Consider the following 23,337-nt stretch of genomic DNA (forward strand, 5'->3'; position numbering starts at 1 on the left):
TACCGCTCGCCTCTCGCGCTTGAAAAGGAAACGACTCCCTGCGCATGCGCAAGGTAACGAAACTGCTGACAATATATAGGATGAAACTTACCTTAATTCGTACTAATTTTCACGAGGCTTTAATTTCGCGATTTTCGCGATTTTTCACAAATCGCGAAATTAAAGACCCGCTAAAATTAGGATACACGAAAATTAAACACGCGAAATTTATTACACTTCTATAATTGCTTTAATCAATGATTAACTGCGTTTTTAGCTACATGGTAATTGTTAACAGTCTATTTATCTTCTACTTCAGCACTTTCTTTATCCGAATCACCCATTTTTTCTCCCTGTACATATAGCTCTTCTAAAACATCTTTCGTGCAGTCATCGAACTGTGTGGCATATGTATTTAAAATCATAATTTTACAATTGACTTTTATTTTAAAGTACAGTATTTCAGTAGCATTTGATTGATTTGCAGTAATTGCTTGATTTGTCTGATTATCAACGCTATTTCTATTACGTAATTGCAAATCATGATTGTAAATCAATCGTTATCATTCAATAAAAACGGTTTTCTAAGTCTGTCTTTTGTCAATTTTCGCGAAATTAAATGCCCTAAATTTATCATTTTCTGCAAATTTGCGAAAATTAATGCTCGCGAAATATTCGTGTTCCAAATTCGCGAAATTAAGTGCCCGCGAAAATTAGTACGAATAAGGTAATTATGGCCGGACTAGCTTGCACTGTAGTGATCGAAAATTACCTTAATCACTCGGTCTCTGGGTCTGATTTAATTTTTCCCATTCAAGCTCCTATGGAGTTTTGTAATCACATCCAAATTATGTGTCCACAAATCTATCAGATCCGGACCAAAATGCTCTCCTTTTAATTTCAACTGGTTTCGTATTGTCAGGTAGAACAGTTGTAATGAGTTTTTAGTTTTAACTTTTAGCTCAACTGATGATTCTCCGTGGTTAACTAAAGTTATACATACCATACACAATGACAATAGAGCTCGACTCGAATAGGCCTTCGGCCCACGAAGGAGTCCGCAATTAGTTACATAGGTACATATTCAACTGATGTCACTGTTTATTATATTACTGGCGTTAAAGAATTCGCTTTTAGTGCTACATTGCCGATTCAAACTTTGGTTCTGTACACGGGATAACTTTGTGTTATACGCGGTAAGTTCTGCACTAACACTGGCCAAAACTGAGTCTAATTAAGAGGTATGCCATTCATATTATACGAGATCAGGATCATCTTCGGCATCAACATATTCTGAAATTGTTGAATGCGAAGATGCATGAGAAACCGTTCCGTCATCAAGTTCTGCAAGCAATTGCCTACCAATCTTGGTTTGGATGATAACAAAGTGTAAAAACACGTGAATCAGGAAACCAAGGTACATGGGCGGACCCAGCTCCAGAAGAATGTTCAAACTTTGCAGTTGTTCTTTGATTTCACGTCTGTAAAGGATATAGAAGCTCGGAGTCAATGCAACATGTAAATGACACTACGCCCTTTGTTAATTTGATCAGAAATAAATGAGACATCATTGCAGTTACGTATAGTACGCAATTGAAGTATTTGCCAAAAGAAGGCGTGAAAAAAAAAATAAAGCTTCAACGGGATTTGGGAGTTGCGATGATCTCTCATCACTTACTTCATTCTTTCATTCTTCCCATCTACGGGTACATATTGTACGAAGTTAACCAGCTCCCAATAGACCCTTCTCCAAAATGGCGGCCGCAAATTCAAATAAGTTAAAATTAAAAACGTATACCAGCACTAGAAAGAACACTTTTACTTCAGTAACCCTGCAAAGTTTCAGCATGATCAGGGGTAATATCAGCTGAGAACATGCCAGTTGGAAAATTAAAAATTTACAGACGTTTGTATGACTGGGGGTATGACGAATACCACCAGTCAAATTTGTCAAATTTCATCTTACATTTTCTAAGCTGATATAACACCTAATATGCTGAAACTTTGCAAGGTTACTAAAGTAAAGGTGCTCTTTAAAGTGATGGTATCAGTTTTTCATTCAGTTCAATTTTAACTCATTCAAATATGTTGCCGCAATTTTGGAGAAAGGTCTATTGGCTTGATTAAGTTGGTAGAGCACTGCACCAGATCGTAAAGGTCATGGGTCCGAATCCCGTCCAAGACAGACTGTTTTCAGGCTTTCTTTTCACATCTTCTTATGTTGCGCACAGAACTGCGATGGTTACTCGTTTATTTTATTCTTTCATGCGCAGTCTAATTATGTGTATTTTAAATATTTGGCTTTCCAGTACGCCCTTTGACTTTCACTGTCTAACCCAACGAACGAAAAGGGGGCTTATCAAGTCAGTACGTATACCAGGCTCAACTTCACTTGTTGAAGCATGCAAGGACCTTGTCACATTGATTAGTTCCCTTTTTATTGATTGGGTCGCTGCATCCCTGTGCCACAACAGGAGTATAATCTATCGGGACGAAATTGATCGAGCATTATAATGCTCAACCACTTCGATTGTCTTGTAGCCGTGAATACGGACGCATGACAAATGATGCGTCAGGCAAACCGGCTACCCAGTTCTGCGCTATGTCTATACATGTACTGCAAGGCTTCGCCGAGGAGAAATAGCTTCACTTGCTTGCACATTCAATTTAGCCGTGAGGACAAAAGATTCAGTGATGGAAATAAACCTGAAAATCAGACATTTCTTATAAAATTGTGTAGCAGGGAAAATAGATAATAGTGGATAAATTATTGTTGACACAAATGATTTCTACTCTTTGTAACGGACGGTTTATAGTGGCTGATAAAGGGGTCACGCAATGGCTGCAAGGTTTCGGAAAAATGTGTTCGGGAAGACATTACCCGCCTCAGAAATTTGGATTTACCGGCTCAAACTTTCGCGATCCCCTTCGTTTTCGGATAGGCAAATACGTCGTCATTACCAGAAATCGGGGACATTTCACGCCCGCGATTAATTAACAGCGGTATCTCGTTTTCAAAATGGCGGCCGTAAGCAAACCTCGCGAGCGAAACGTGTTCCATACCATATTTTAAGCAGTGTGAGCTCACTCGACCTATTTACATTCTGAATTTACTTTAAGTGCCCATTCTTGCTTCTGTTTTTTGTAAGCGTCAAGAATCTCAGACATTTTTACTTTGTTTTGATACCGGCAGCACACTCTTAAAATTTGTGTTCGTTTTTCCCGCGTATTTACTTGCTAAAGAACCAAGCCTGGTTTATAAATTGGGGGTCTGGAACCTAATTCTATCCCGTCAAACATCGCTGGACTATAGCAACAAACAAAATGGCGGCTGGAAAGAAGTTCCGAGTTTGGAGTCTTTCCTTCCCTTCTTCGACCGAAATGAGGCGTTTGAAAATGGCGTCTGTTCACTGGAATAAAGATGGGAAAATGAGAGACTTTGGAAGTATTTCGCAGGGACATATTCATACTTTTTTCAGTGGATTTAAATGCACTACACATTGATGAATTTATATCGAGTCGCGCAAATTGACTCCATGGAAGGGTTCAGAGTGGAATGGACGAGTGTTTGGCATGACTTCAGCAGGATTTTAATACAATGTATGGGGAAATGGTGTGTAAAATGAGCGATGAAAGTGATCATCTCGGGAAGTAAGTGAACCTATGTGTATTCAGCCGTTTTACAATGAAATACGTAGCTCTTACTGTACTAATCATAATTCAAGTCGCGCACTGAAGACCCGTGAGCTCGTATTGGCTTTTTTTGAGAAAGTTTTTATCTCTCCATACATTTTCTTACACGATTTGGCCGCCATTAGGACCTAGGTGCGCACGCGCGGCCGCCATCTTGTCCCCAATTTCTGGCAATGTTAAATTACGAAAAAAAGGTCAGCTAACATGTTCGGAAAGCTAACAACAGCTCATAAATTAAATTCATTCGGGGAATAAGATTTTCGGAAACTTAAATTTTCAGTTAAAGAACAGGCAAACGGATCAAACGGTATTAGTTTACACAAATTTGCCTTTTAAAAGGTCATAAAATGATGCCGGAATGCAGGAAATAACATTTTAACGATTTAGCTTGAATTTTCTTGCAGGCTGCCCTTAAAATAATACATTTAGTATTTTAGATTATGTCACTCGTCTGACTCGTCGATCGCAAAAACGTTAGCAATAACAGTACTGGTTTAAATTCTCTCACAAACCTGAGCGTAGGGTCCACTGACCCAACATACTGATCAATCAAAGTTTCTAAAAAGACGGAAAATATCCCCAACATGACAACGGGTACAAGGAAGTGATTGATTCTCTCTGTTGGATTGTTCAGGGGGAGTGCCCGTACGTTTACTTTCATGAACAAGAACATGATAAATGCTGTTGTGAGCCCGCGAACTATGAACTTTGCGGCGGCCCAAGCCATGTACAACGGGTCAGCGAAGTCGTTTCTGTCATGCGCAGAAGCGGCAGTAGCTGCCAAGTAGGCCACGATAGCTGCCTTGACCATCCAGCATATGAAGCCAACAGCACCCAAACAGGAGACCTACCAGGGAAGAAAAACAATTATTGGATAACGAGCCATTAAGCTCTAGAGCGACCCCTTTTCGAAAAGTATCAACTGAAATTTGAAACGTAAAACGATACGATTCGTTTAAAACTGACAAATGCAGTGAAGACGCTCACAATGACATCAGTAATTTAAATACTAAACTTATTGGGGGTTTTGTTGTCGTTGTTTTGTTTTCTTTCTATAGAAAAATAGCTTGTTTTGTGTTTTAAAACTGAATATGGTCTCAACGAGTTTTAAGCCCCCCCCCCCCCCCTCCATGAAGGTCACTGTTCACTGTGCTTGAATTAGCACCGTATTAAAAAGTCGAAAACTTTTGCAACGTAACGCTAGGCGCTTATTCGAGTCAATACGATATACAGTCAGAATACTGAGTAAATTAAAAATTAAGTTTTCATTTAATTCGCCTAAAACAAATTCGATTCGCATTCAAGGATGCCTGTCGCTATGAACTCCTATGCAGCTGATCATGAGAGTGTAACAACTCCAGTAGCTTGAGATTGTTATCGTTTGAACTTACCATAATTTTTACTCCGATTAATTCTCTTATCTCTCCTTCTTCTAAATTGTTTCTACGAAGAAAGCATACGCCGGCAATAAGGATTACCAAGTTGACGACAATGGCGAGTATCTGAACTGATGGTCCAATCTGAATCGGAAGGATGCGCAAATAGTAGAGAATACAGAATTCTGGCGCAGTAAGACAAGTGAAACCCACAAAAAATCCACAGTGCCTCTTGAGTTGATCTCGTGGTGTCATATTGCTAATAGAATGGCCTTCGTCCCCTTCACCATCCGGAGCGTCATCATTTCCGTCGACTTGAAGTTCCATTGAATGCTCGAGGAACAGTAAACAACACAATAAACGGTAATCTATGATCAAAGCCTTGTACAAAACTATGAAGACGTTGAACCAACCACTGGGGTTCCCGGTGATGGATTCCGGACTTAACTGAATATCACTGTCAAAGTTCACTTGTGAGTCTACCCATTGAATTAAGTTGAAGAATGACAGTATTCTGAAATAAAATCGAGCATTCTCCCCGAACTCCAAACGAGTGATCGTGCTCCTCAAATAAAGATAGGTGATCACTTGAACAGGCTTTTGTACAAGAAACGCGGATTCGAAAATAATTACAATGATACTTGTTGTATGAGTTTCACAGCATTTGCGACAAGTTAGAACTAGAAGATAAACCTCGATGGCGAACAAAAAAAAAGTAATTACGCCAACTACACCCCCCATTGAAGGCTGCTGTCGACCCAAAGTTGCCGGTTGATTTGCGCCTTCTTGCGGTAGTGCAAAGAAAAGTGCTGCGCCAAACAAGGTGAAAGCTATTCCAATGACAATTACTATGGATGAACGGAAGTATAGCTTAATCTCGAAGTTGTCTGCGTTGGTGAAGACATTTACTGAGGCTAACAGCGCGCCGATGAGAAAGACGAAGAAAGTTCCTCGAGAGGAGCAGAGTCTGGCGAAACGCTGAATCCAAACACCGAGGAGGCTGAGAGTAAGAATGGCCAAGTAAAACAGCCCTGTACAAGAAGCGACGATTACTTGAGACGCTGTTTTCGTGGTGTTCACATCGTGCTTCGTGAATGTCTGACATGAAACGGGCCAAGTAGTTTTGCCAGAGGCAGAAGCCAAATCTGAGGAACCATTTTGCCAGAGTTCGGATAGATTCATTTTCATCCAAGAGAATCAGAGCGATTCAATGTTTTCCAAGAGACCCGAAACGGCAATCCAACTTGGCAGCTTCTCAGTTTTGCAATGCAAATTGATAGCGCTGTGGAATTCTACGGTCACTTGTTCGGTCAGTGAATCTTTTTCGGAAAAAAAAACTGAAAATCCGGCACTGAATCAATGGCGCTATATTGCATGCAGTTTTTAATGCGCCAACTCGCCGGCAGTTCTAATGCACAGAACTACAGAGCTAGAAGAGCAAGTAAACCGGGCTCAGTGAATGTGTTCCAGTGTTGGTTGATACATGGCTCCGAATAAGCAGTCGGACCACTGTTTGGTTTTATTTTCTTTCCCGAAAATAAATCGAAATTAGCGAATTTTTACCAACCGTTGGAATAGCCGCGATCCACACTAATGTACAAAAATACAGATGTAGTCGTGAGCCGAGTTCATCACGAAATCCTTCATTCAATTCGCCCATAATTACGCGAGATGCCCTGAGGGGCATACTGTGTCAAAAACGAGTCGATTTCTTTTCTTTCTTCGTCGTAGCTACAAATCTGTACATTAATTTATTACGCGGGATGCCCTGAGGGGGCATGCCGTGTCTAAAAACGGGTCGATTTCTTTTTACGCGGGACGGCATACCGTGTCTAAAAACTGGTCGATTTCCTTTTTTTTCTCAGTAGCAGCTTCAAATCTGCACATTAATTTATTCATTAAACTCACCCCTCTCCTAGTCGGTATGTATTGTTCTGATTGTCTTCAACAAAAGCAGGCCAGTCAAAATCCATTCTTGTCGTTTATATCGCGAGGGACGGAACCCACTCACCCCCTACGTGTGTGACGTCAACGCATGATTTATTCATAAAACCAGATTAAATTGTGGCGCCATATTGTTAACATGTTGTTGACTCAAGTATGCCGTTTAAAAACGGAAATTTAACCCTTTTGAAGCTGTAAATCGAAAGAATAACTTCTAGGAAGCATTCGACATTTAAAACGGTGGAAATTGGAGAGTTCCTGGCGAAGGAATCGTGCTTTGTTTGACAGTCTTAGAGCACGATGGAATGAAAAGAGGTCATTGAGAAGCTTACGTTATCGTAATGGAATGTCCGAGACTTCCGTTGAACCGCTAAGTAACGTAACAGCGTAACGTCATCTTCGTGACTCAAACTTTTCCATTAGCAAGGATAGTTTTATCAATCTGCGAAACATACAGTTGGAATAAATGAATCAGCTACAGCATCACGCGTAAATGCCAGTATAGACATCTTGTTCATTAAACTCTCCCCTCTCCTACTCGGGATGTATTGTTCTGATTGTCTTCGACAAAAGTAGGCCAGTCAAAATCTATTCTTGTCGCTTATATTGCAAGGGAGGACACCCACTCTCCCCTACCTATGTGACGTCAAAGCATCATTTGATTTATTCATTAAACCGGATAAATTGTGGTGCCGTATTGTTAACATGTTGTGGACTCAAGTCTGCCGTTTTCAAACGGAAATTTCACCATTTTGAAGTGGTAAATCGAAAAAATAACTTTAAGAAGCACTCGACATTTAAAACGGTGGAAATTGGATAGTTCCTGGCTAAGGAATCGTGCTTTGTTTGACAGTCCCGAACCACGATAGGAGCCTTAAAAGAGGTCATTGAGAAGCTTTGGTTATCGTAATGGAATTTCCAAAATTTCCGGTGAGACCCTTAGTAGCGTAACACAAGGGAAACAACATAACGCGATCTTTGTGACTCAAACTATTCCATTAGTAAGGATGGTTTTATCAATGGGCGAAGCATACAGTTGGAATAAATGAATCAGCCACAGCATCTTGCGTAAATGCCAGTATAGGCATCTTGTTTTTTTTTCTTCTCTGTAGCCTGATTGTCTTCAACAAAGCAGGCCAATCATCTTCCATTCTTCTCGCTTATATCGCGAGGGAGGGGACTCACTAACCCCTCCCTGTGTGACGTCAAAGCAACATTTGATTTATTCATTAAAACCGATTGTCGCGCTAATCGTGCTTTGTTTGACAGTTTTAGAACAACGATGGAAGACTGACACCCCCTCCCCCAGGAAATAATGGGGTATTTTCCCACACCGTTTATTCCAGTGTTCGAGCATTAGACTTTTACCCAATTACCCCGGGGCATTTGATCATCTCTTTTTCACCTTACAGCACTTTCCCTCCTTTAATGACCTATTCATTGGCAAATACAGTAAGTTTCTTATTGAATACGTCTATGTACAACAAAAATGGGACGCTACAGCAGCAGAATGGCCATATTGCAATACCACGGTGTGTGGGAATGTTTCCTGAGGTATTACAAACATTGTTTTGCAAGTCAACGATCTGTCATGTCACTCATCGTCGCTCGCGAGATTATCAACATTTCCTTTAAAAAAAAAAACAGGCTAACGTCATCACTCCCCGTGTCATCACGCGACGCGTTATTCAAGCTTTAATACGATGGGCCTTGTCAGATTATCCATAAACGCATAAAATATTGCTCGTGCCCCGACAGTCTTAAGTTCTCTTCTCCAAACATCTGATTTAAACAACCTTGAGGCTTGAGTAACATTTTCACAACAAGTAGCGGTAGGAAAAATGTGCAGGTCGTTGCACATTTTTGACCTTATGATTATTTTTGTGAAAATCAGTAGACGCATACGTCAGAGAATAAAGATCCTTAAGGGAACAAATTACTTTCATTTTCGATTGTCGCCTGACGTCTCACAAACAGATACTTAAGACTAACTAATTCCTTTGTTTTCTTCGGTCACTTGTTCCCTAAGAAAGCTACCAACAGTAAGTATATGACGTTCGCCTCTAATTTCGTTAGCTGTGATTTCGTACAATGACAAAAGATGAAAATTTCGTCAAACAGACCGGTAGGAGGGGTATCTGACTAAAACGTCGGTGGGTGAGACAACATAACGATATACTATTGCATGCACACATGGAAGACGCCGATAGAATCCCGGCATAGTAAATCGAACCCAATCGAACTAAATTTCAATCGAACTCAATCAAACTCAATCCGTGGATTGAGTTCGATTGAGTTCGGCAATCGAACGAAATCGAACTCACCGAAAAGAAAAAAAATCAATCAAACCCAATCGAACGTTCGATTTTCGAACTCGTGGTTTGTGTAAAACAGGCTTTGTAAATCCGTAACCAGATCTTGGAAGCTCGAGTTACTTCAGTCCGGAGTGTAGCGCACGTGTTTTTCGTAAACGAAGAAATTACGCAGAAATGGCTTCAGATGCGCTGTGGATTTTAAGCTTCAAATGCGTAGTAAAAAGGTTACCAGGAATGCCGCTTTGACGTAAAGGATGGCGAAGTCTTTTAGTAATTTGCTTGTAGTTTTGCATAAAAGTAACCCTTCGATTTTCTCATTCCGCAATTGTAAGTGAGCTAAAAAAGGAAAGGGTACGACGATTTCGGAATACGCCCGCGGGAATAATGATAGCTTTGTTCTGTTCTGTTCTGTTTTCTTAACGGCCGTGGACAGTTTATAAATGGGGTTTCTGTTATTGAATAAATTGTAACAAAGCACAAGAAAAACCTGCGTTGATGGGCTTGCTTTGTATAGGTTTACCAGAGCCAATCAGAACTCAATCAATTAAATTGTGTTCGATTGAGTTCGGTTTCCGAACTCAATCGAACACAATCAGATGGATTGAGTTCGATCGATTGAGTTCGATTTGTTCGATTGAATACGATTTATACGGAAATCGAACTCACTGAAAGTCTGGTGTTCGATTTCGTTCGATTGCCGAACTCAATCGAACTCAATCCACGGATTGAGTTCGATTGAGTTCGATTTTCGAACGTTCGATTTACTATGCCGGGTAGAATTGAAAAGTCATAATTTTACTCAATAAACGATCTCTTAACAAGCTTAGTCAATATGAAATGCCATCTTATCTTTGCAAGCTTATGTGTACTCTGGAGGGATGATGTACGGTGTTTGGAGCAAAAAATCAATTATGTTATTGCCATGCTATGAAAACAATCTCGGTGTAAGGTTACGTTGTGATGGTGGAAACAATCTAGGTACAACACAGAGGAAATGTAAGGGAATGTCGAAAATCCTCGTATTATCGTACTAGATTGCGATAAATGTTCTCATTTAACATCAAAATAAACGTATTTTAACCTTAAATATTGTGTGCTGTTGTTCTTGAGATTGAAGACGGCGATTTTAGCGATTTGAAGGGCTTGACGTTGGACGTTCACTCGAGTGTAATAGTAGAGAGAGGGAGGAGGAAAGATCCCAGTCGGACCGGTCCAGCGCCGAGCCAAAATTCACGAACAAATCCTCATCGCACGGGTTGCAAACCACGCACCAGGTAAGTTGAAAGTCCCAGCTTTCATCTCGTACCATTTGATATGAAATCCGTCCAAAACTTTTACAGGTAGAACTAAAATGAAAACGAAAAATTCAGCAATCCAAGCTCGATGGATGGGACTGGATAAGTAGCTTGACTTTCGTGTGCCGACCGAAAACTGTCACGCATTGATTTCAAACAGCGTGACAGTTTGCTGTTTGCTCCTCGCTGATTGGATGATTTCAAAGGGCATTGATTTCAAACAACAAGTAGTATATTAATAGAAACCGCAGCCAAACTCTTAAAATCCAGACAGACTCCTGGTTCTGATCAAATTCGCAATGAAATGCTTAAGACAGGAATACAATACCTCAGAGTTGCAATTTGCAAACTATTTAACCTCATACTAAAATGTGGGTTCTTCCCCACACCTTGGTGTCAAAGTATTGTAACGCCTATCTACAAGTCTGGGAACAGATTAGACCCCTCAAATTACCGAGGAATTTGTATTAATAGCTGTCTTGGAAAACTATTCACTTCAGTACTGAATATCAGACTGCAACACTATTTAAGTGGACGTAACATTTTACACAGAGCTCAAATTGGATTCCTGCCAAACCACCGCACATCTGACAACATCTTCACCCTTCGAAGATTGATTGATAAACATGTAACACATTCTACTAAAGTAAAACTATTCACTTGTTTTATTGATTTCAAAAAAGCATTTGACTCAATTTGGCATGATGGCCTGTTTTATAAACTTCTACAATATAAGATTGGAGGTAAATTTTACCACTTAATCAAAAACCTTTACTCAAAATCTAAATGTTCTATGAAAATTGGACTCCAAAGAACAGAATACTTTGAATACGCAAATGGTGTTAGACAAGGATGTATTCTTTCACCAATGCTTTTTAACCTCTACTTGAATGAAATTCCTACCCTTCTCTATAAAATGGATACATATCCAATCATATTACCAGACGGTTCAAAACTTAATTGTCTCCTATATGCTGACGATTTAATTCTGATTTCTAACACGTCTGAAGGATTACAAAGATCACTAGATACATTATCCAAGTTCTGTGATGACTGGTTACTAAATATAAATCTAGAAAAAACGAAAGTCATGATTTTTCAAAAGAAACGCAGAAAATCCACTTTCAATAATCACCATTTTAAGATAAACAAAGAAAAAATAGAAATTGTCAGCAACTGCACTTATCTTGGTGTCAATTTCTCATCAAATGGAAATTTTCGGGATAATAAATTAATTTTAAAAGAAAAAAACAAGAAGATCTATATTTGCAACACGCCATTACCTAAACTTCTCAAACTTACCAACTGACATTGTCAACAAGTTATTTGACTCTTTATTCCTACCAACCTCATGTACGGTACAGAGGTTTGGGGAGTTTATGACAAAAATGATTATCACTCATGGGAAAAAGACATAATCGAACGAACACATATCCATTTTTGTGAACTCTATTTAGGAGTCAATAAGCAATGCCCAAATATAGCATGTAGAAATGAACTCGGCAGATTACCAATAAAAGGAATAATTGACATAAATGTTATTAAATTTTGGTTACACTTGGAAAGCTTACCAGAAGATAACATTACCAAACAATGTCGGCTTTACCTCTCAAAAGAAATGGCCGACAAACTGATGAAAAGAGTTAATTCATTAAGCAATTCTTCAAATTTAATCATTTCAAATTTAAACGTTAACGATTTCGATAACATTAAAACACATATTCGATTAACTGTTACTAAAACCTCAATCAACCATCAACTTAATTTATTGAAATTAAATAAAAAACTGAAATTCTACTCTACCTTCAAAAAAGATTGTCACAAAACTGATTTTTTAGATCCAATAAAAAATACACTCCACAAGAGACAAGTCAATAAATTTCGTCTTGGAAATCACAATTTACGAATAGAAACTGGAATGCACAACAAGACACCTGAAAATCTGCTCTCTTTGCCATTTAAACGAGATTGAAGACGAGCTACATTTTTTATTTTCTTGTCATCATTATAATGACATACGCAAAAAAAAATTTCAATGAAATAAATGTTAGATATCAAAATATTTTGTTTCTTTTTAACAACGTTGACCCTTTTGTTAGCCTCCCACGCAGTCGTTTTTAGGGGACTCGTATTACCTCCTCCCCACAAAGAGGTAATACGAGTCCCCTAAAAACGACTGCGTGGGAGGCTACCCTTTTGTCGGTAGCACAATCGCTGCTTATATCAGTTTATGACTCAATGTTAATACGACAATCAATGTTAATTTAATTATTCAAATACAAACTATAATTTTATATTATATAGCTCTATTGAGTCGGTAATGCCATGTATACATATGGAAATACTGAATAAACTGTTGTTGTTGTTGTTGACTGACACCCTGTTCATGGGGATTCCCATATCACGAAGGGAGACAAAAGTCTCGGGGGTATGATGAGAAATTTTAATACGCGGTAAAATAAAAACTAAATTTTTTTATTCAAAACATTCACTTCGACGAAGAATAAAAAGTACTGGTTAAAGCGATAATTACAACCCTTAAATGAAAAAATAAGTTCACCTTAATGCTGTACTCGATTTTTATGAAAAAATAATGAAAACAGAGAACGCAGGCTGTTCTCGTTGAAGGACACCGTGAAATTTAGAATGACAACAACACTGTTGCACTGTTATTGCCGCGAAAGGAAGCGAATGAAAACTAAAAATACAACCACAAGGAACCAACAATACGTTGTACTTACCAGAAAAGACATACTTCTTTCGCTTGGTGTTGGATAAGATGTGAAGCAGAACCTTTGAAAACAGAAAAATGCATTGACACTGGACTCGCCAAATACTGGTTGCAGACAAACCGCCATCTTTACTGTCGACACGTCAAATCAAAAGGGACTTTCGTCCACCGAAAAATTACCACAGGTGATGTCAAACAAGGTTTTCCGTCTCCGCCTTGAGTTGCTTTTTATGGCAACATGCCTCACTTAGCTTGCCGTCGAACCGTTTCTGAATGCTTTTCATTTAAAGTTTAGGTTGTCAAATCTAACCGCGTTGAAAACCTCGAATCACGAAAAACTAAAAAAAAACGTTAAATAATTAACAATCATTCACCAAAGTGGAGGTGAATAGTGGCGGATATTTCCCGAGCCGCGAAGCGGCGAGGTAAATATCCACCACTTTTACCGACACTGAGGTGAATAATTGTTTTAGTATATACCACACAAGCTGAATAACTAGCGGGCCAGAATTCCTTTATTTTTCACAGTGTACCGACAAATGGTGGGAAATTTTAAAATATCGCGCGCCGCACGGTAAGCGATTTCTTGTTGTATAAAGTTCCGTCTCGCTTTCTTGCGAACAATTAAAACTTTAAAACTTTTTGAGACACTTGTTTAGTTGCCAAAGTGTCATTTCTTTAATTGTTGTGTGAAATTCGTCTTGATTTTGAAACCATGCTCCAAAACATTAGATGTTTTATTGTCTACATTGTAATTATAGTGCTCGGCAGTTTTCGTAAACAAGGCATTGTAGTTTCATTTTTCGCCTTAGAATATGAGGTCGAAAAAATTAAATAACTTACCATTAATGCCGTCAAACTAAACTTTGTTGTCATTTTTGTATTTTTTGTAACAGCTGCCTCGTTTATCTAAATAAATTCCTTTTCAGTGACCGTGGCAAAACGGGAAGCCATCTTGTTTTCTCTTCGGTTGCTCGGAGGTGAATAGTACTTGGCTAATCACCTCCGAGCTAGCCAATCAGCGCGCGCGAAAAGTACTATTCACTTGTGCGGTATATACTAATTTGGGTTATTGCGAGCATGCGCAGACAATTGTCTCCCTTGCTTTATCAAAACAATTATCTTTCTTTGCTTTGCGAATATTGCTCTTTCCAAAATACCTCCAACATAAACAAAGCTCCTTTGATAGTTTTTTTTTTTAATTCCTGGTTAATTCCCAGGTCTTTGGGAACGAAAATGACTAATAAGGGACTGGTCATAAAGTACCGGGGGGGGGGTGGGCTGGAAAAATTCATTTTTACGAAGGCTAGTTTTGTGTGACCCACCCTCATATTTTTGCAGAATAATGCATGGCCCACCCATATTTTTCAGGTAAAAAATGAAATGACCCACCCCTAGTAAATAAAGGTAAGACTATACATAAAACTAGACAAATTAGAGGACAAGTATGATAGAGGAAGGAGCACACATGCACAAAGTCTTGTTTTTGAAGTTTATCATTGCATGAGATCTATTTTTGTTGAAATACCTGAAATGATTTTGAGAAGATAATGTGCATCTAATATGTATCATTAATAACCACATGGAATCATAGTTGTTCATTTTAATGGATGCGAGTGAACTTGCCCTTTTCTTGATAGAATGTGTAGTTCCAGAAAATATCCTTACCCCACCCATGGAGGGAATTCAAGATTCTGGAGGGGATGGTGGTAAGAGAAAGAACAAAATTACAGAGATTGTATGAAAGAAACTTGGAAGTTCCTGGCGGTAGGGCGTCCTTTTATAAATTCCCTCTGTGATGGGGGATGGATATTTTCTGAAACTACACAATCATAATTTGTGCTTTTACTGTTAATACATTTCACAGTTTTACTGGCAAAAGGCACCATTTGATGCAAAACATGTGCAAAAATATTATGTGCCCCACCCCTTTAATGATGCATGGTTTTTGCTAGCCCACCCCTTTTTACATGCATGAAAACAGTGACCCACCCCCCCCTTTTTTTCCAGCCCACCCCCCCCTGTACTTTATGACCAGTCCCTAACTATAATTGTCGATTCCGAACGATGATGTCAAGTACTAAAAAAAGGATATCTCCGGTTCTCTTCGGCAGAATTCGCTAATTCAAACGGTAAAATGCTCTCCATTCATAGACAAGATTTTCCCTCAAAGTTTCTGTGATGCGCCGATCACATTTATTTGATTTTTCTGCAAGGAAAAGTTTTGTTTTTTTCGACAGCGGTCAACAACAAACAGCCGGAATAAACACAAGACGATCGACGGACATGCACCTTGACCACCAATTTTCAGTTTTTTTGCAATGCCCATTGAAATCAGCAATGACCTTTCCACAATAGAAGAAACAAAAGGCTAGCTCATACATGCCAACGAGACATACGCGTATCAGCATATACGCGTATGCGTATATGTCAATACGCGTATGCGTATATACGCAGACGCGTATTATCCGCGTTTTACGCGCACATTTTGGTTCGCTTATCTCTGAGCTGCACTGTAAGTATCAAAAATAATTTACTTTGCTTTGCTTTTACCTTACTATGCTCTGTAATTGGTTAACATGGCATTTATTGTGATTGGCCTCTACACATACATTCTTAGACAAATTACAAGTATCAGACTGATCTAAGGCAAACCACCACTCAAGACATCCCCTTTAGCGCAATTTTGTCAACTTCACAATCATGCAACTCAAGCCACAATCGCTGGTCCTCAAGCGAGACTAGAACATTAATTCTGTGTTACCACGAGCATGCGGACGCTCTCCAAAGAAATAAAAGCCCAAAAAATGTGTTTAATGGTATAACATTTAATCCTGTGAAACCACTGTAAAAACCGGGATGCGATTCTCTTCAGCATGAACTTTTCAACTGGGGACGGGAAGCGCAAGATAAATTTAACTCAGGTGAACTCAGATAAATTATCTCTAGGTAAATCTATTTTCCCTAGATTGTGACCACAGCTAATGACATTGTGATACACAACACATTAATGCTGTTTCAGTCAGTCAGTTTTGATGTCAAACGTTTTTTGAAAACCTCATTCAAGTTTTGTTCAAAAGCCTCCCTCTCTGGTACATCTGGTACACGTAATCTCCCAGGCCCCTCTTTCTCGGGGCCAGAAAATAAAAAAAAGCCCCCCCCCCCCCCCCCCCTGGAGACTAACAGAACATTATTTTATGGTAATTTAGGCTCTCACTTCACAAAAGTGGTAACTCAAGGAAATAAGGTATTATATGATCGATAGTAACTCTTGAGTCAATGAATGAGATGAATTGATTTATATCAATAAAGAAATTGATGTGTTTGGGTCACCAAATACTTTTTAGTGAAACTACAATCACCAAGCCATTTTGAAGAAGTTGAAACCAAGGATTCGCTGTGCTAAAGCTTCAAGCGATACGGATAATCATACTTGTTGAAACTCCATTGGTTAGCGTTGTTTTTAGTACGCAAATAGGGGCATCGCGAAAACCAAGGTGACTCTCTGATTTGAAAATAATTTTGATCACGGATTAACGGCAACACATGGTCCAAACAACAACAGATAAAAGAAATGAAGGCTTTTGGTTTCCTTTAGGAACACTAGATAAACTAAGAAGTCTTATGAAACCAGTAATGATGAATTTCTTTCCATTGAACGTAACGACAACTAACATCTGAAGAAAAAAACACAATGAGTTTTACCTTTCCTTTACGAGTTCAGGTCTCAGACTTTAATACGCTGCATATAAATTTAAACGATTACAAAGGTAAAATAATAAAGTTTACCTACCATTTTCAACAACAGAAGTTTTATAGTCAAAGAAAGACTCTTTCTTGACAGACGCAACTGTAGAATTTCTCGAACAGTCGAATGGAGTTGCATTGTAGACGTCCGACATTACAAGGCATGCAACGAAAAACACAAGCCAATGATGCCGTCTTCGAACACCATTTTGACTTCCCGAGGCAGGCATGGGCCTAAAGTGACACTCCTGAAGTCGCTGCTAAAGCCAATCCATCGTCGAAGGAAAGAACTCCAGAGAGAAAGCAATGAAGTAAGGCCCCATTTACTTTGCTGCATTCAGACAAACATGAAATAGATTCATGGAGTAACTTTAGAACTTGATCATGTGACAGCCACGGTGAGGTGTGATTGGCTGAATTTCACGGCGCTCGGAAACAAACCGGTCTTGCGAAAAATGCAATGATGAAGCATGTGTGTGTGTCGTGTGTCTCTGACGTGGTTTAACTGACCCTTACTACGATTAGGGATGGGCTACTCCTCCGCTTCCCTAACAAGGCCTCGACGGGCTAAATTCGCTCTTGGAGATGACAGCGAAGGGATCTTGTTTAAAAGTTTCCGAGGAAACTTAAGAGCTTGGTATAAGCCCCCCCGCCCCCCCCCCCATCCCCCCGGAGGGGGATACTTGCCTAAAGAAATGGGGGTTTGCTCGTTGTACTTCAGTGGGGAGATAAATTTGGATTGGTTCCTTTTAGGGCGCTAAAATCTAAAAGGACCGCCGCTAGAGTTGTCACGGATGCTCAAAAGAGGATACAAATTTATGACAATACTTTTCAAAAATCTTACTATGCGATAACTTTATTTTGACACGGTAATTCCAGAAATGAAAGTCAAAACGACTAGTCTGCAAGGACTGTTTAAAACAACGTGAAAGGCTTGAGTATACGATATTTCGAACTGGCCAAATCAGGTTTATTAGGACAACTCAAGAGTTCACATAATACGCGAGGAATTCATGTGTGACTCGGGTATTGGCCAGTCGTGTATCGTATACCCAAGCCTTTTCACTTTGTCTGATAAGTCCTTGCGGTGGTCGTTTTGAATTTCATTTCTTTTTGTTATCGATTTTTACTGATCATGATCCTGTTTGATCCAACGTTGAGCAAGAGTGATCGTTCGCCTTTTCTTAGCGGGTATTATATGTTTAAAAACCTTCATTTACAACGGTAATTCCTTTAAGAGAAGATGGTGTTCGAAAAAGTCGTCTTAGCGCTTGTTGATTTGTTCTTTTAGAATTGGTACCTCTTGGTGGTGAAAATGAATTTGGATTAAGAATGGTGATCCCCACAAAAGTTGACTCTAATACCTAGTGGCGTTTTCAAAATTTTCCGACGACCACATCCGGCCGTCATTTTTATAAGGGAGTAACACCCTCCTCCCCCCCCCCCCTCCCACGCCACCCCTGTGCCTGGGGCTCGTGGTTCCACTTGAGTTTTGAACATTTTATGCCGAGTTTTTAATAAGGCCCTCCCCATAAAGGTCACTGCCCTCGAATCAGCACCGCATCGGAAATTAAATTCGAGAACTTAGTTTGATAACGAGCAGCGCTTATTCGAGTAAATACGATGTACAGTCAGAATAAGTAAATGGCAATTCTTGCAAGTTTCCATTTACTTCGCCTAACACAAATTTGATTCGTATTCAAGGACGCCTGTCGTTTTAAACTCATCTACTGCAACTGATCATGACAGTGTGACAATAGGACATTTTACAGTTCTGTGCTCAGTGACCTGGCCTTAGCGTGATCAATCCAGCAACGACGGCGGCAACGGTAACAAAAACGTCACCTGAAGATATATCTTTATTTCATTTGTACTACTTCGCGATTATTTCAACTCGCTCAACTATCCAGGGGCCAAATTGGTAGGAGTGGCGTACAAGTTAAGAAAGAAAATGAAAAATTCACCGTCGTGCGTTCACGTTCTCCACAAGACCTTAAATGTGGTCATTTCACGTTGCCGTTTTGCAGAGGATAAAGAAATGTACCAAAATGTAAAACGCACGTGCAGAGCGATTGTTTTTGCTCATTAAACCTATTCTGGTTCAGTTGCCGCGTTGTCATTCCAGTGCCGTCGCCGTCGTCGTTGCTTAAGCTCCCTATTGTCGGGAACTATTTCTTATTTTCTCTTCGGACAACTGATTATTAACTGCAAATGCCCCCTAGGGTTACTGTGTGGTCATGCAGCCAAAATATCCAAGGACCCCACGGTATAGCTTAGAAAAGGGACTTTCTTTTCACCGTTCATTATAAAGGGTGTAAATATCCCATCGAGACAAGACCAAAATTATATTTCATTGCAAACAAGCTAAAATTTCATTAAATAATTAAGAGAGTATTAAACTTCACAACCAGTCACCAAGAGCATTTTTTCTGATATATTACGTTCCCTTTACTTTACTTTACTTTTAATATTACTTTACCTGCGACTTCTGAATTTTATTATGATTATGAAACAAGCTGTCTGGTTCTTCTTGCTACAAACAAAAATTATTGTTAAAGTCCCGGGGGAGGTACTCCGCTATATGGGCTATACGGGGACGTGCCGCTGGATAGGGTATGGTTTTTGGCCCCTCTGTCCTGAACAGGGTATATAATTTCAAGCGAGTCTGTCCCGGACCCGTCCTAGACAGGGTATTGTTGCAAGACTGTCGTCCAGTATTTGGCAATCCGAAATCAGAAACGTTAGTCTGCATTTATTTTAGTGAACAATGCTTCACGTCAATTGAGTTTCCACTTAAGGTTCACCGCTGTTAATGCGAAATTTTGGGATTTTTCGCCATCACTTCTAGGAAGTGTATTATTTTATCTGTTGTGATTGCTATTCGCGTTTCAATGCGTGGAACATCACGTCCGGTAAGTGACAGTGGGCCTTCAAATGTTATTACTATTACCAATAAACACTTGTCAGTTGTGTAACACTAGAGCTAGATGTTGTCCTCTGTCCTAAATAGGGTCTTAAAATTGAGGACATTGTCCTACACAGGGTAGGTATTTAAGGTTATTTTCGTCCTAAACAGGGTCAGGGTTTCAAACCCCCAGCGGCACCCCTATACCCAAACATGGGTCAAGTGCACCCCCCCCCCCCCCCGCCCGGGGAGCACTTGACCCATATGGATTCTACTTCATAAACTGTATTCTGCTGTTGCAAACTAAATAACAGCAGAATACAGTTTATGAAGTAGAATCCATATGAAAATTAGCCATGTGGAATTTTTCGTGTTGAGCCAATGACGTCACTTCCTGTAATTTGAGCCTTAACTTCCGGTACAAGGCCAAGTAATGTTGGCCGTGAAATCTCGAATAAAAAGCTAAAAAAAAATACTTCCAATCGCCGTAAAGGATTGAAATTTGGTAACATGAGTAAGAAGGTCATATTCTACACGAAAATGCAAAAAGATGGAAAATGAAATTTTTGTCCCAGGGGCACTTTAAGAGTGAATGTCGTTCATGAGGATTATCGAGCTCGTTTTTGAGCTTCTTGTTGTGCTCCGTTCTTGTGTTCGTACGTAAAAGCAAGTTAGTAATAAATTTAAAAAAAAGTGTAAAGGTTTTATGGAATGGAAAACCGTGAAAACACAACACTTTATTAACACAACACTTTATTAAAAATAGACAGTTACAAGGTGTTTATATACCTACCCGCAAATAGCTGAAGCTAGTCGAGGCGGGTAGGTATGTTTATACTAAAACGAAAACCGTTTAATGTTTCCATTTCCTCCGCTTGGATCTGTCATACTATGAGTAGCTACGACTTTCCGATAAAATTCAGACTCTACAACAGATTGCTGTCGCTAATAAGTGTTTGTCAAATTTTAGACTTAGATGGGCAGTTCTTCTTCCTTAAAAATTGCTTTATATAAATATATATTTTTTTCTTTTAATTTAGTAAGAATCTTTAGCAGTTGCTTTCTAGCTTGATCATTTTGTACGGAATCACTGTAAAATTTGTAAAAATTGTATTTGATGTAAAGTAATGTTTTGTTAGTAAAAATAAGAAAAAGTGTTCACTAAAAGACATAGCGTTATTCCTGTAAGTAGTGTGAACATTGTAAGCACTTTTAGTTTTGTAAGTATAGTAAGTATTGTTAACAATGTAGATATAGTCATTGTGGTTAGTACTCTATGTATTGTAAGTAATGTTAATAGTGCTCAGTTTTGTAAATCTCATGTCATGTATGCAAATAAAAATTGTTAAAAAAAAAAATGAGTAGCTACGAAACTAGCCTGTGAACAGTAATATCTGAATCTCTAGCGTTTTAAAATTTTTACAATAGAAATTCGAATGCGAGTTTTAAATGTATCCTGTCAATCTTCCCGCGCGGTGGACCAGGACGTTAACAACTCAGCCGGTCTACAATGAAAAGTACTTGCAGCTTCGCTAGACCAATGTTTATTTTTATAATATGATGCACAAGACGATTTTGTAAAACTATTTTCAGCGCAAAACAGTGGAGTTGTGATTCGCAACGACCATTTTGAACGCTATATATCCTGTTCCGTGGAAAGTTGACGTCGTGTAACAAAGATAAAGCAGAGTGCGCTACCAGGATGTGGGGACTACAAGTTAACACCCGCTGGCAAGCGCTAAAATTGTACTAAAAATTGTCCACGGCAACAACGTCCAACCCAACATTAGCGTAATTTAGAATCGCGCTTACGGCAAACGTGAGATTCGCGTTCAAGTTTCTTGAAAAAATTAGAACACAGATAAGAACCGTGCAAAATTTAATAATTCTGACCTTTGATGCTAATGCAAAACTACTCTACTCAATCGTACGGAGAAACTGCCGGAAAACAGCGCATGCATAGTCACGTGGTCATTTCTACCGTTTGCCGTAAATGCAATTCTAAATCTCTCTATAATTTCGCTTAAAATTGTAGTTGCGGATACCGGTGTCCGAAGTTGCCTATACTGTATTGATCATAGGTTCCAGTAAAGTAGATCCGTTCATTGACCGTAGGTGGCCCCATTTAGGGTATAATTTGGTGAGTAACATGAGACGTCTTGTTGTGAATGACGTCACATGCCTGGCTGGGTGGGGGGTTGAGACCCTGAAACGAGGTTGAGGTGGGACAGGTGGGGACACTTCGTGATGCTTTTAAAAGAAATGTGTGCGCATCTCGAGGGCGGCGAAAATCCGGCTCTGATGGAAGTTCCCACGGCTATGGAGTTCGTCTCTTCGGCCGACAAAGGAGTTCTGATCTGCTTTTGGTGGAGTGGCTACGTTTACATGCAACTAATGTCACCGTTTATTCCATTAAATCGATAAAGACATCGTCTTAGCGTTCACAGTGGAAAGGTGCGTATCTTGATCGCAGCGAAAATATATTCCATGACTATGGAGTTCGTCTCTCACGAACCTTCGGACTGCGAAGGAGGTCTTCGTCGCTGAGTCACATGAATGTCATCGTTTATGCTATTAAAGATATGGTCTTAGCGTGACTTACACTGGTGATCGAAAATGAAGTCTGAATATGTACACGAGACGACGATGTGTTATACGTTAGTTCTGCACCAACACTGGTCAACAGTCCAGTTAGATAGAGGTATGTCCCTCACATTATACGAGGTCATTACGGCCATGATCACGATCATCTTCTGCATCAAAAAATTCTACTATTGATGAATTTGATGATGCACTTGAATTTTCGTCATCAGCTTCGGCAGGTTGATGTTTGGCAATGTTGGTTTGGACGATAAAGAAGTGTAAAAACACGTGGATCAGAAATCCCAGGTACATAGGCGGACCCACCTCTAGAAGAATGTTTAGACTTTGTTCTTTGATTTCACATCTGTAAAAGATATAGAAGCTCGGAGTCAATGTATTAAGTGACAGTATGGCCCTCGAAATAAATGAGAGATTATCGTAGTCATGTACTCAAACTAAACCAGCTGCGAAAAAAAAAAAAAAAGATCGGAAAAAATTTCAGGCTGCGGTGAAACGGGAATCGGAAGTTGCGTTACCTGCGGTCTCTCATTTCATCCGCAGCTCAAACAAATGTATTTCATAGGTTACACTAATCTTTCATCACTTAACCTCTACGGGTATGTATTTACGAATCAAAAAAAGGACCAACTCCCAGTTGGCTTAATAACAGAAGCACCATGCAGTTCATCTCGCTGGATATGATATTCGCAGGCCTAAGTCGATTAGTCGTCTCACAATTTCTGCCTTTAGTTGTTGAGAAAATCTCAAG

General features: G+C 39.4%; 3 protein-coding genes across 4 annotated transcripts in view; all 3 read right to left on the reverse strand.

Annotated features, from left to right (window-relative positions):
- LOC146476248 (membrane-bound transcription factor site-1 protease-like) overlaps positions 1-17,408 on the reverse strand; it is a 38,594-nt gene extending 21,186 nt beyond the window's left edge. Inside the window, exon 1 of the mRNA XM_085114804.1 lies at positions 17,127-17,408. Within this exon, the coding sequence (XP_084970930.1) occupies positions 17,127-17,310 (184 nt within the window). The 5' untranslated portion in view covers positions 17,311-17,408. The remainder of the gene's footprint in view (positions 1-17,126) is intronic.
- LOC146476249 (uncharacterized) lies at positions 899-6,706 on the reverse strand. The gene is made up of 3 exons (XM_085114807.1): positions 5,064-6,706; positions 4,185-4,519; positions 899-1,460 (listed from the first exon to the last, which is right to left on the reverse strand). The coding sequence occupies exons 1-3, from the start codon at positions 6,234-6,236 to the stop codon at positions 1,235-1,237; spliced, it is 1,734 nt and encodes a 577-aa protein (XP_084970933.1). The 5' UTR covers positions 6,237-6,706; the 3' UTR covers positions 899-1,234.
- A 3,319-nt stretch (positions 17,409-20,727) lies between the features above and the next one.
- Positions 20,728-23,337, reverse strand: part of LOC146476250 (uncharacterized) — a 30,038-nt gene continuing 27,428 nt past the window's right edge. For both annotated transcript variants that reach the window (XM_085114806.1, XM_085114805.1), the window contains one exon: positions 20,728-22,932. In XM_085114806.1, coding sequence (XP_084970932.1) covers positions 22,701-22,932 — 232 coding nt within the window. In that variant the 3' untranslated portion in view covers positions 20,728-22,700. The remainder of the gene's footprint in view (positions 22,933-23,337) is intronic.

This window comes from Pavona decussata, unplaced genomic scaffold (assembly GCF_977016875.1).
Source record: "Pavona decussata unplaced genomic scaffold, jaPavDecu1.1 SCAFFOLD_78, whole genome shotgun sequence".
NCBI classification, from domain to species: Eukaryota; Metazoa; Cnidaria; class Anthozoa; order Scleractinia; family Agariciidae; genus Pavona; species Pavona decussata.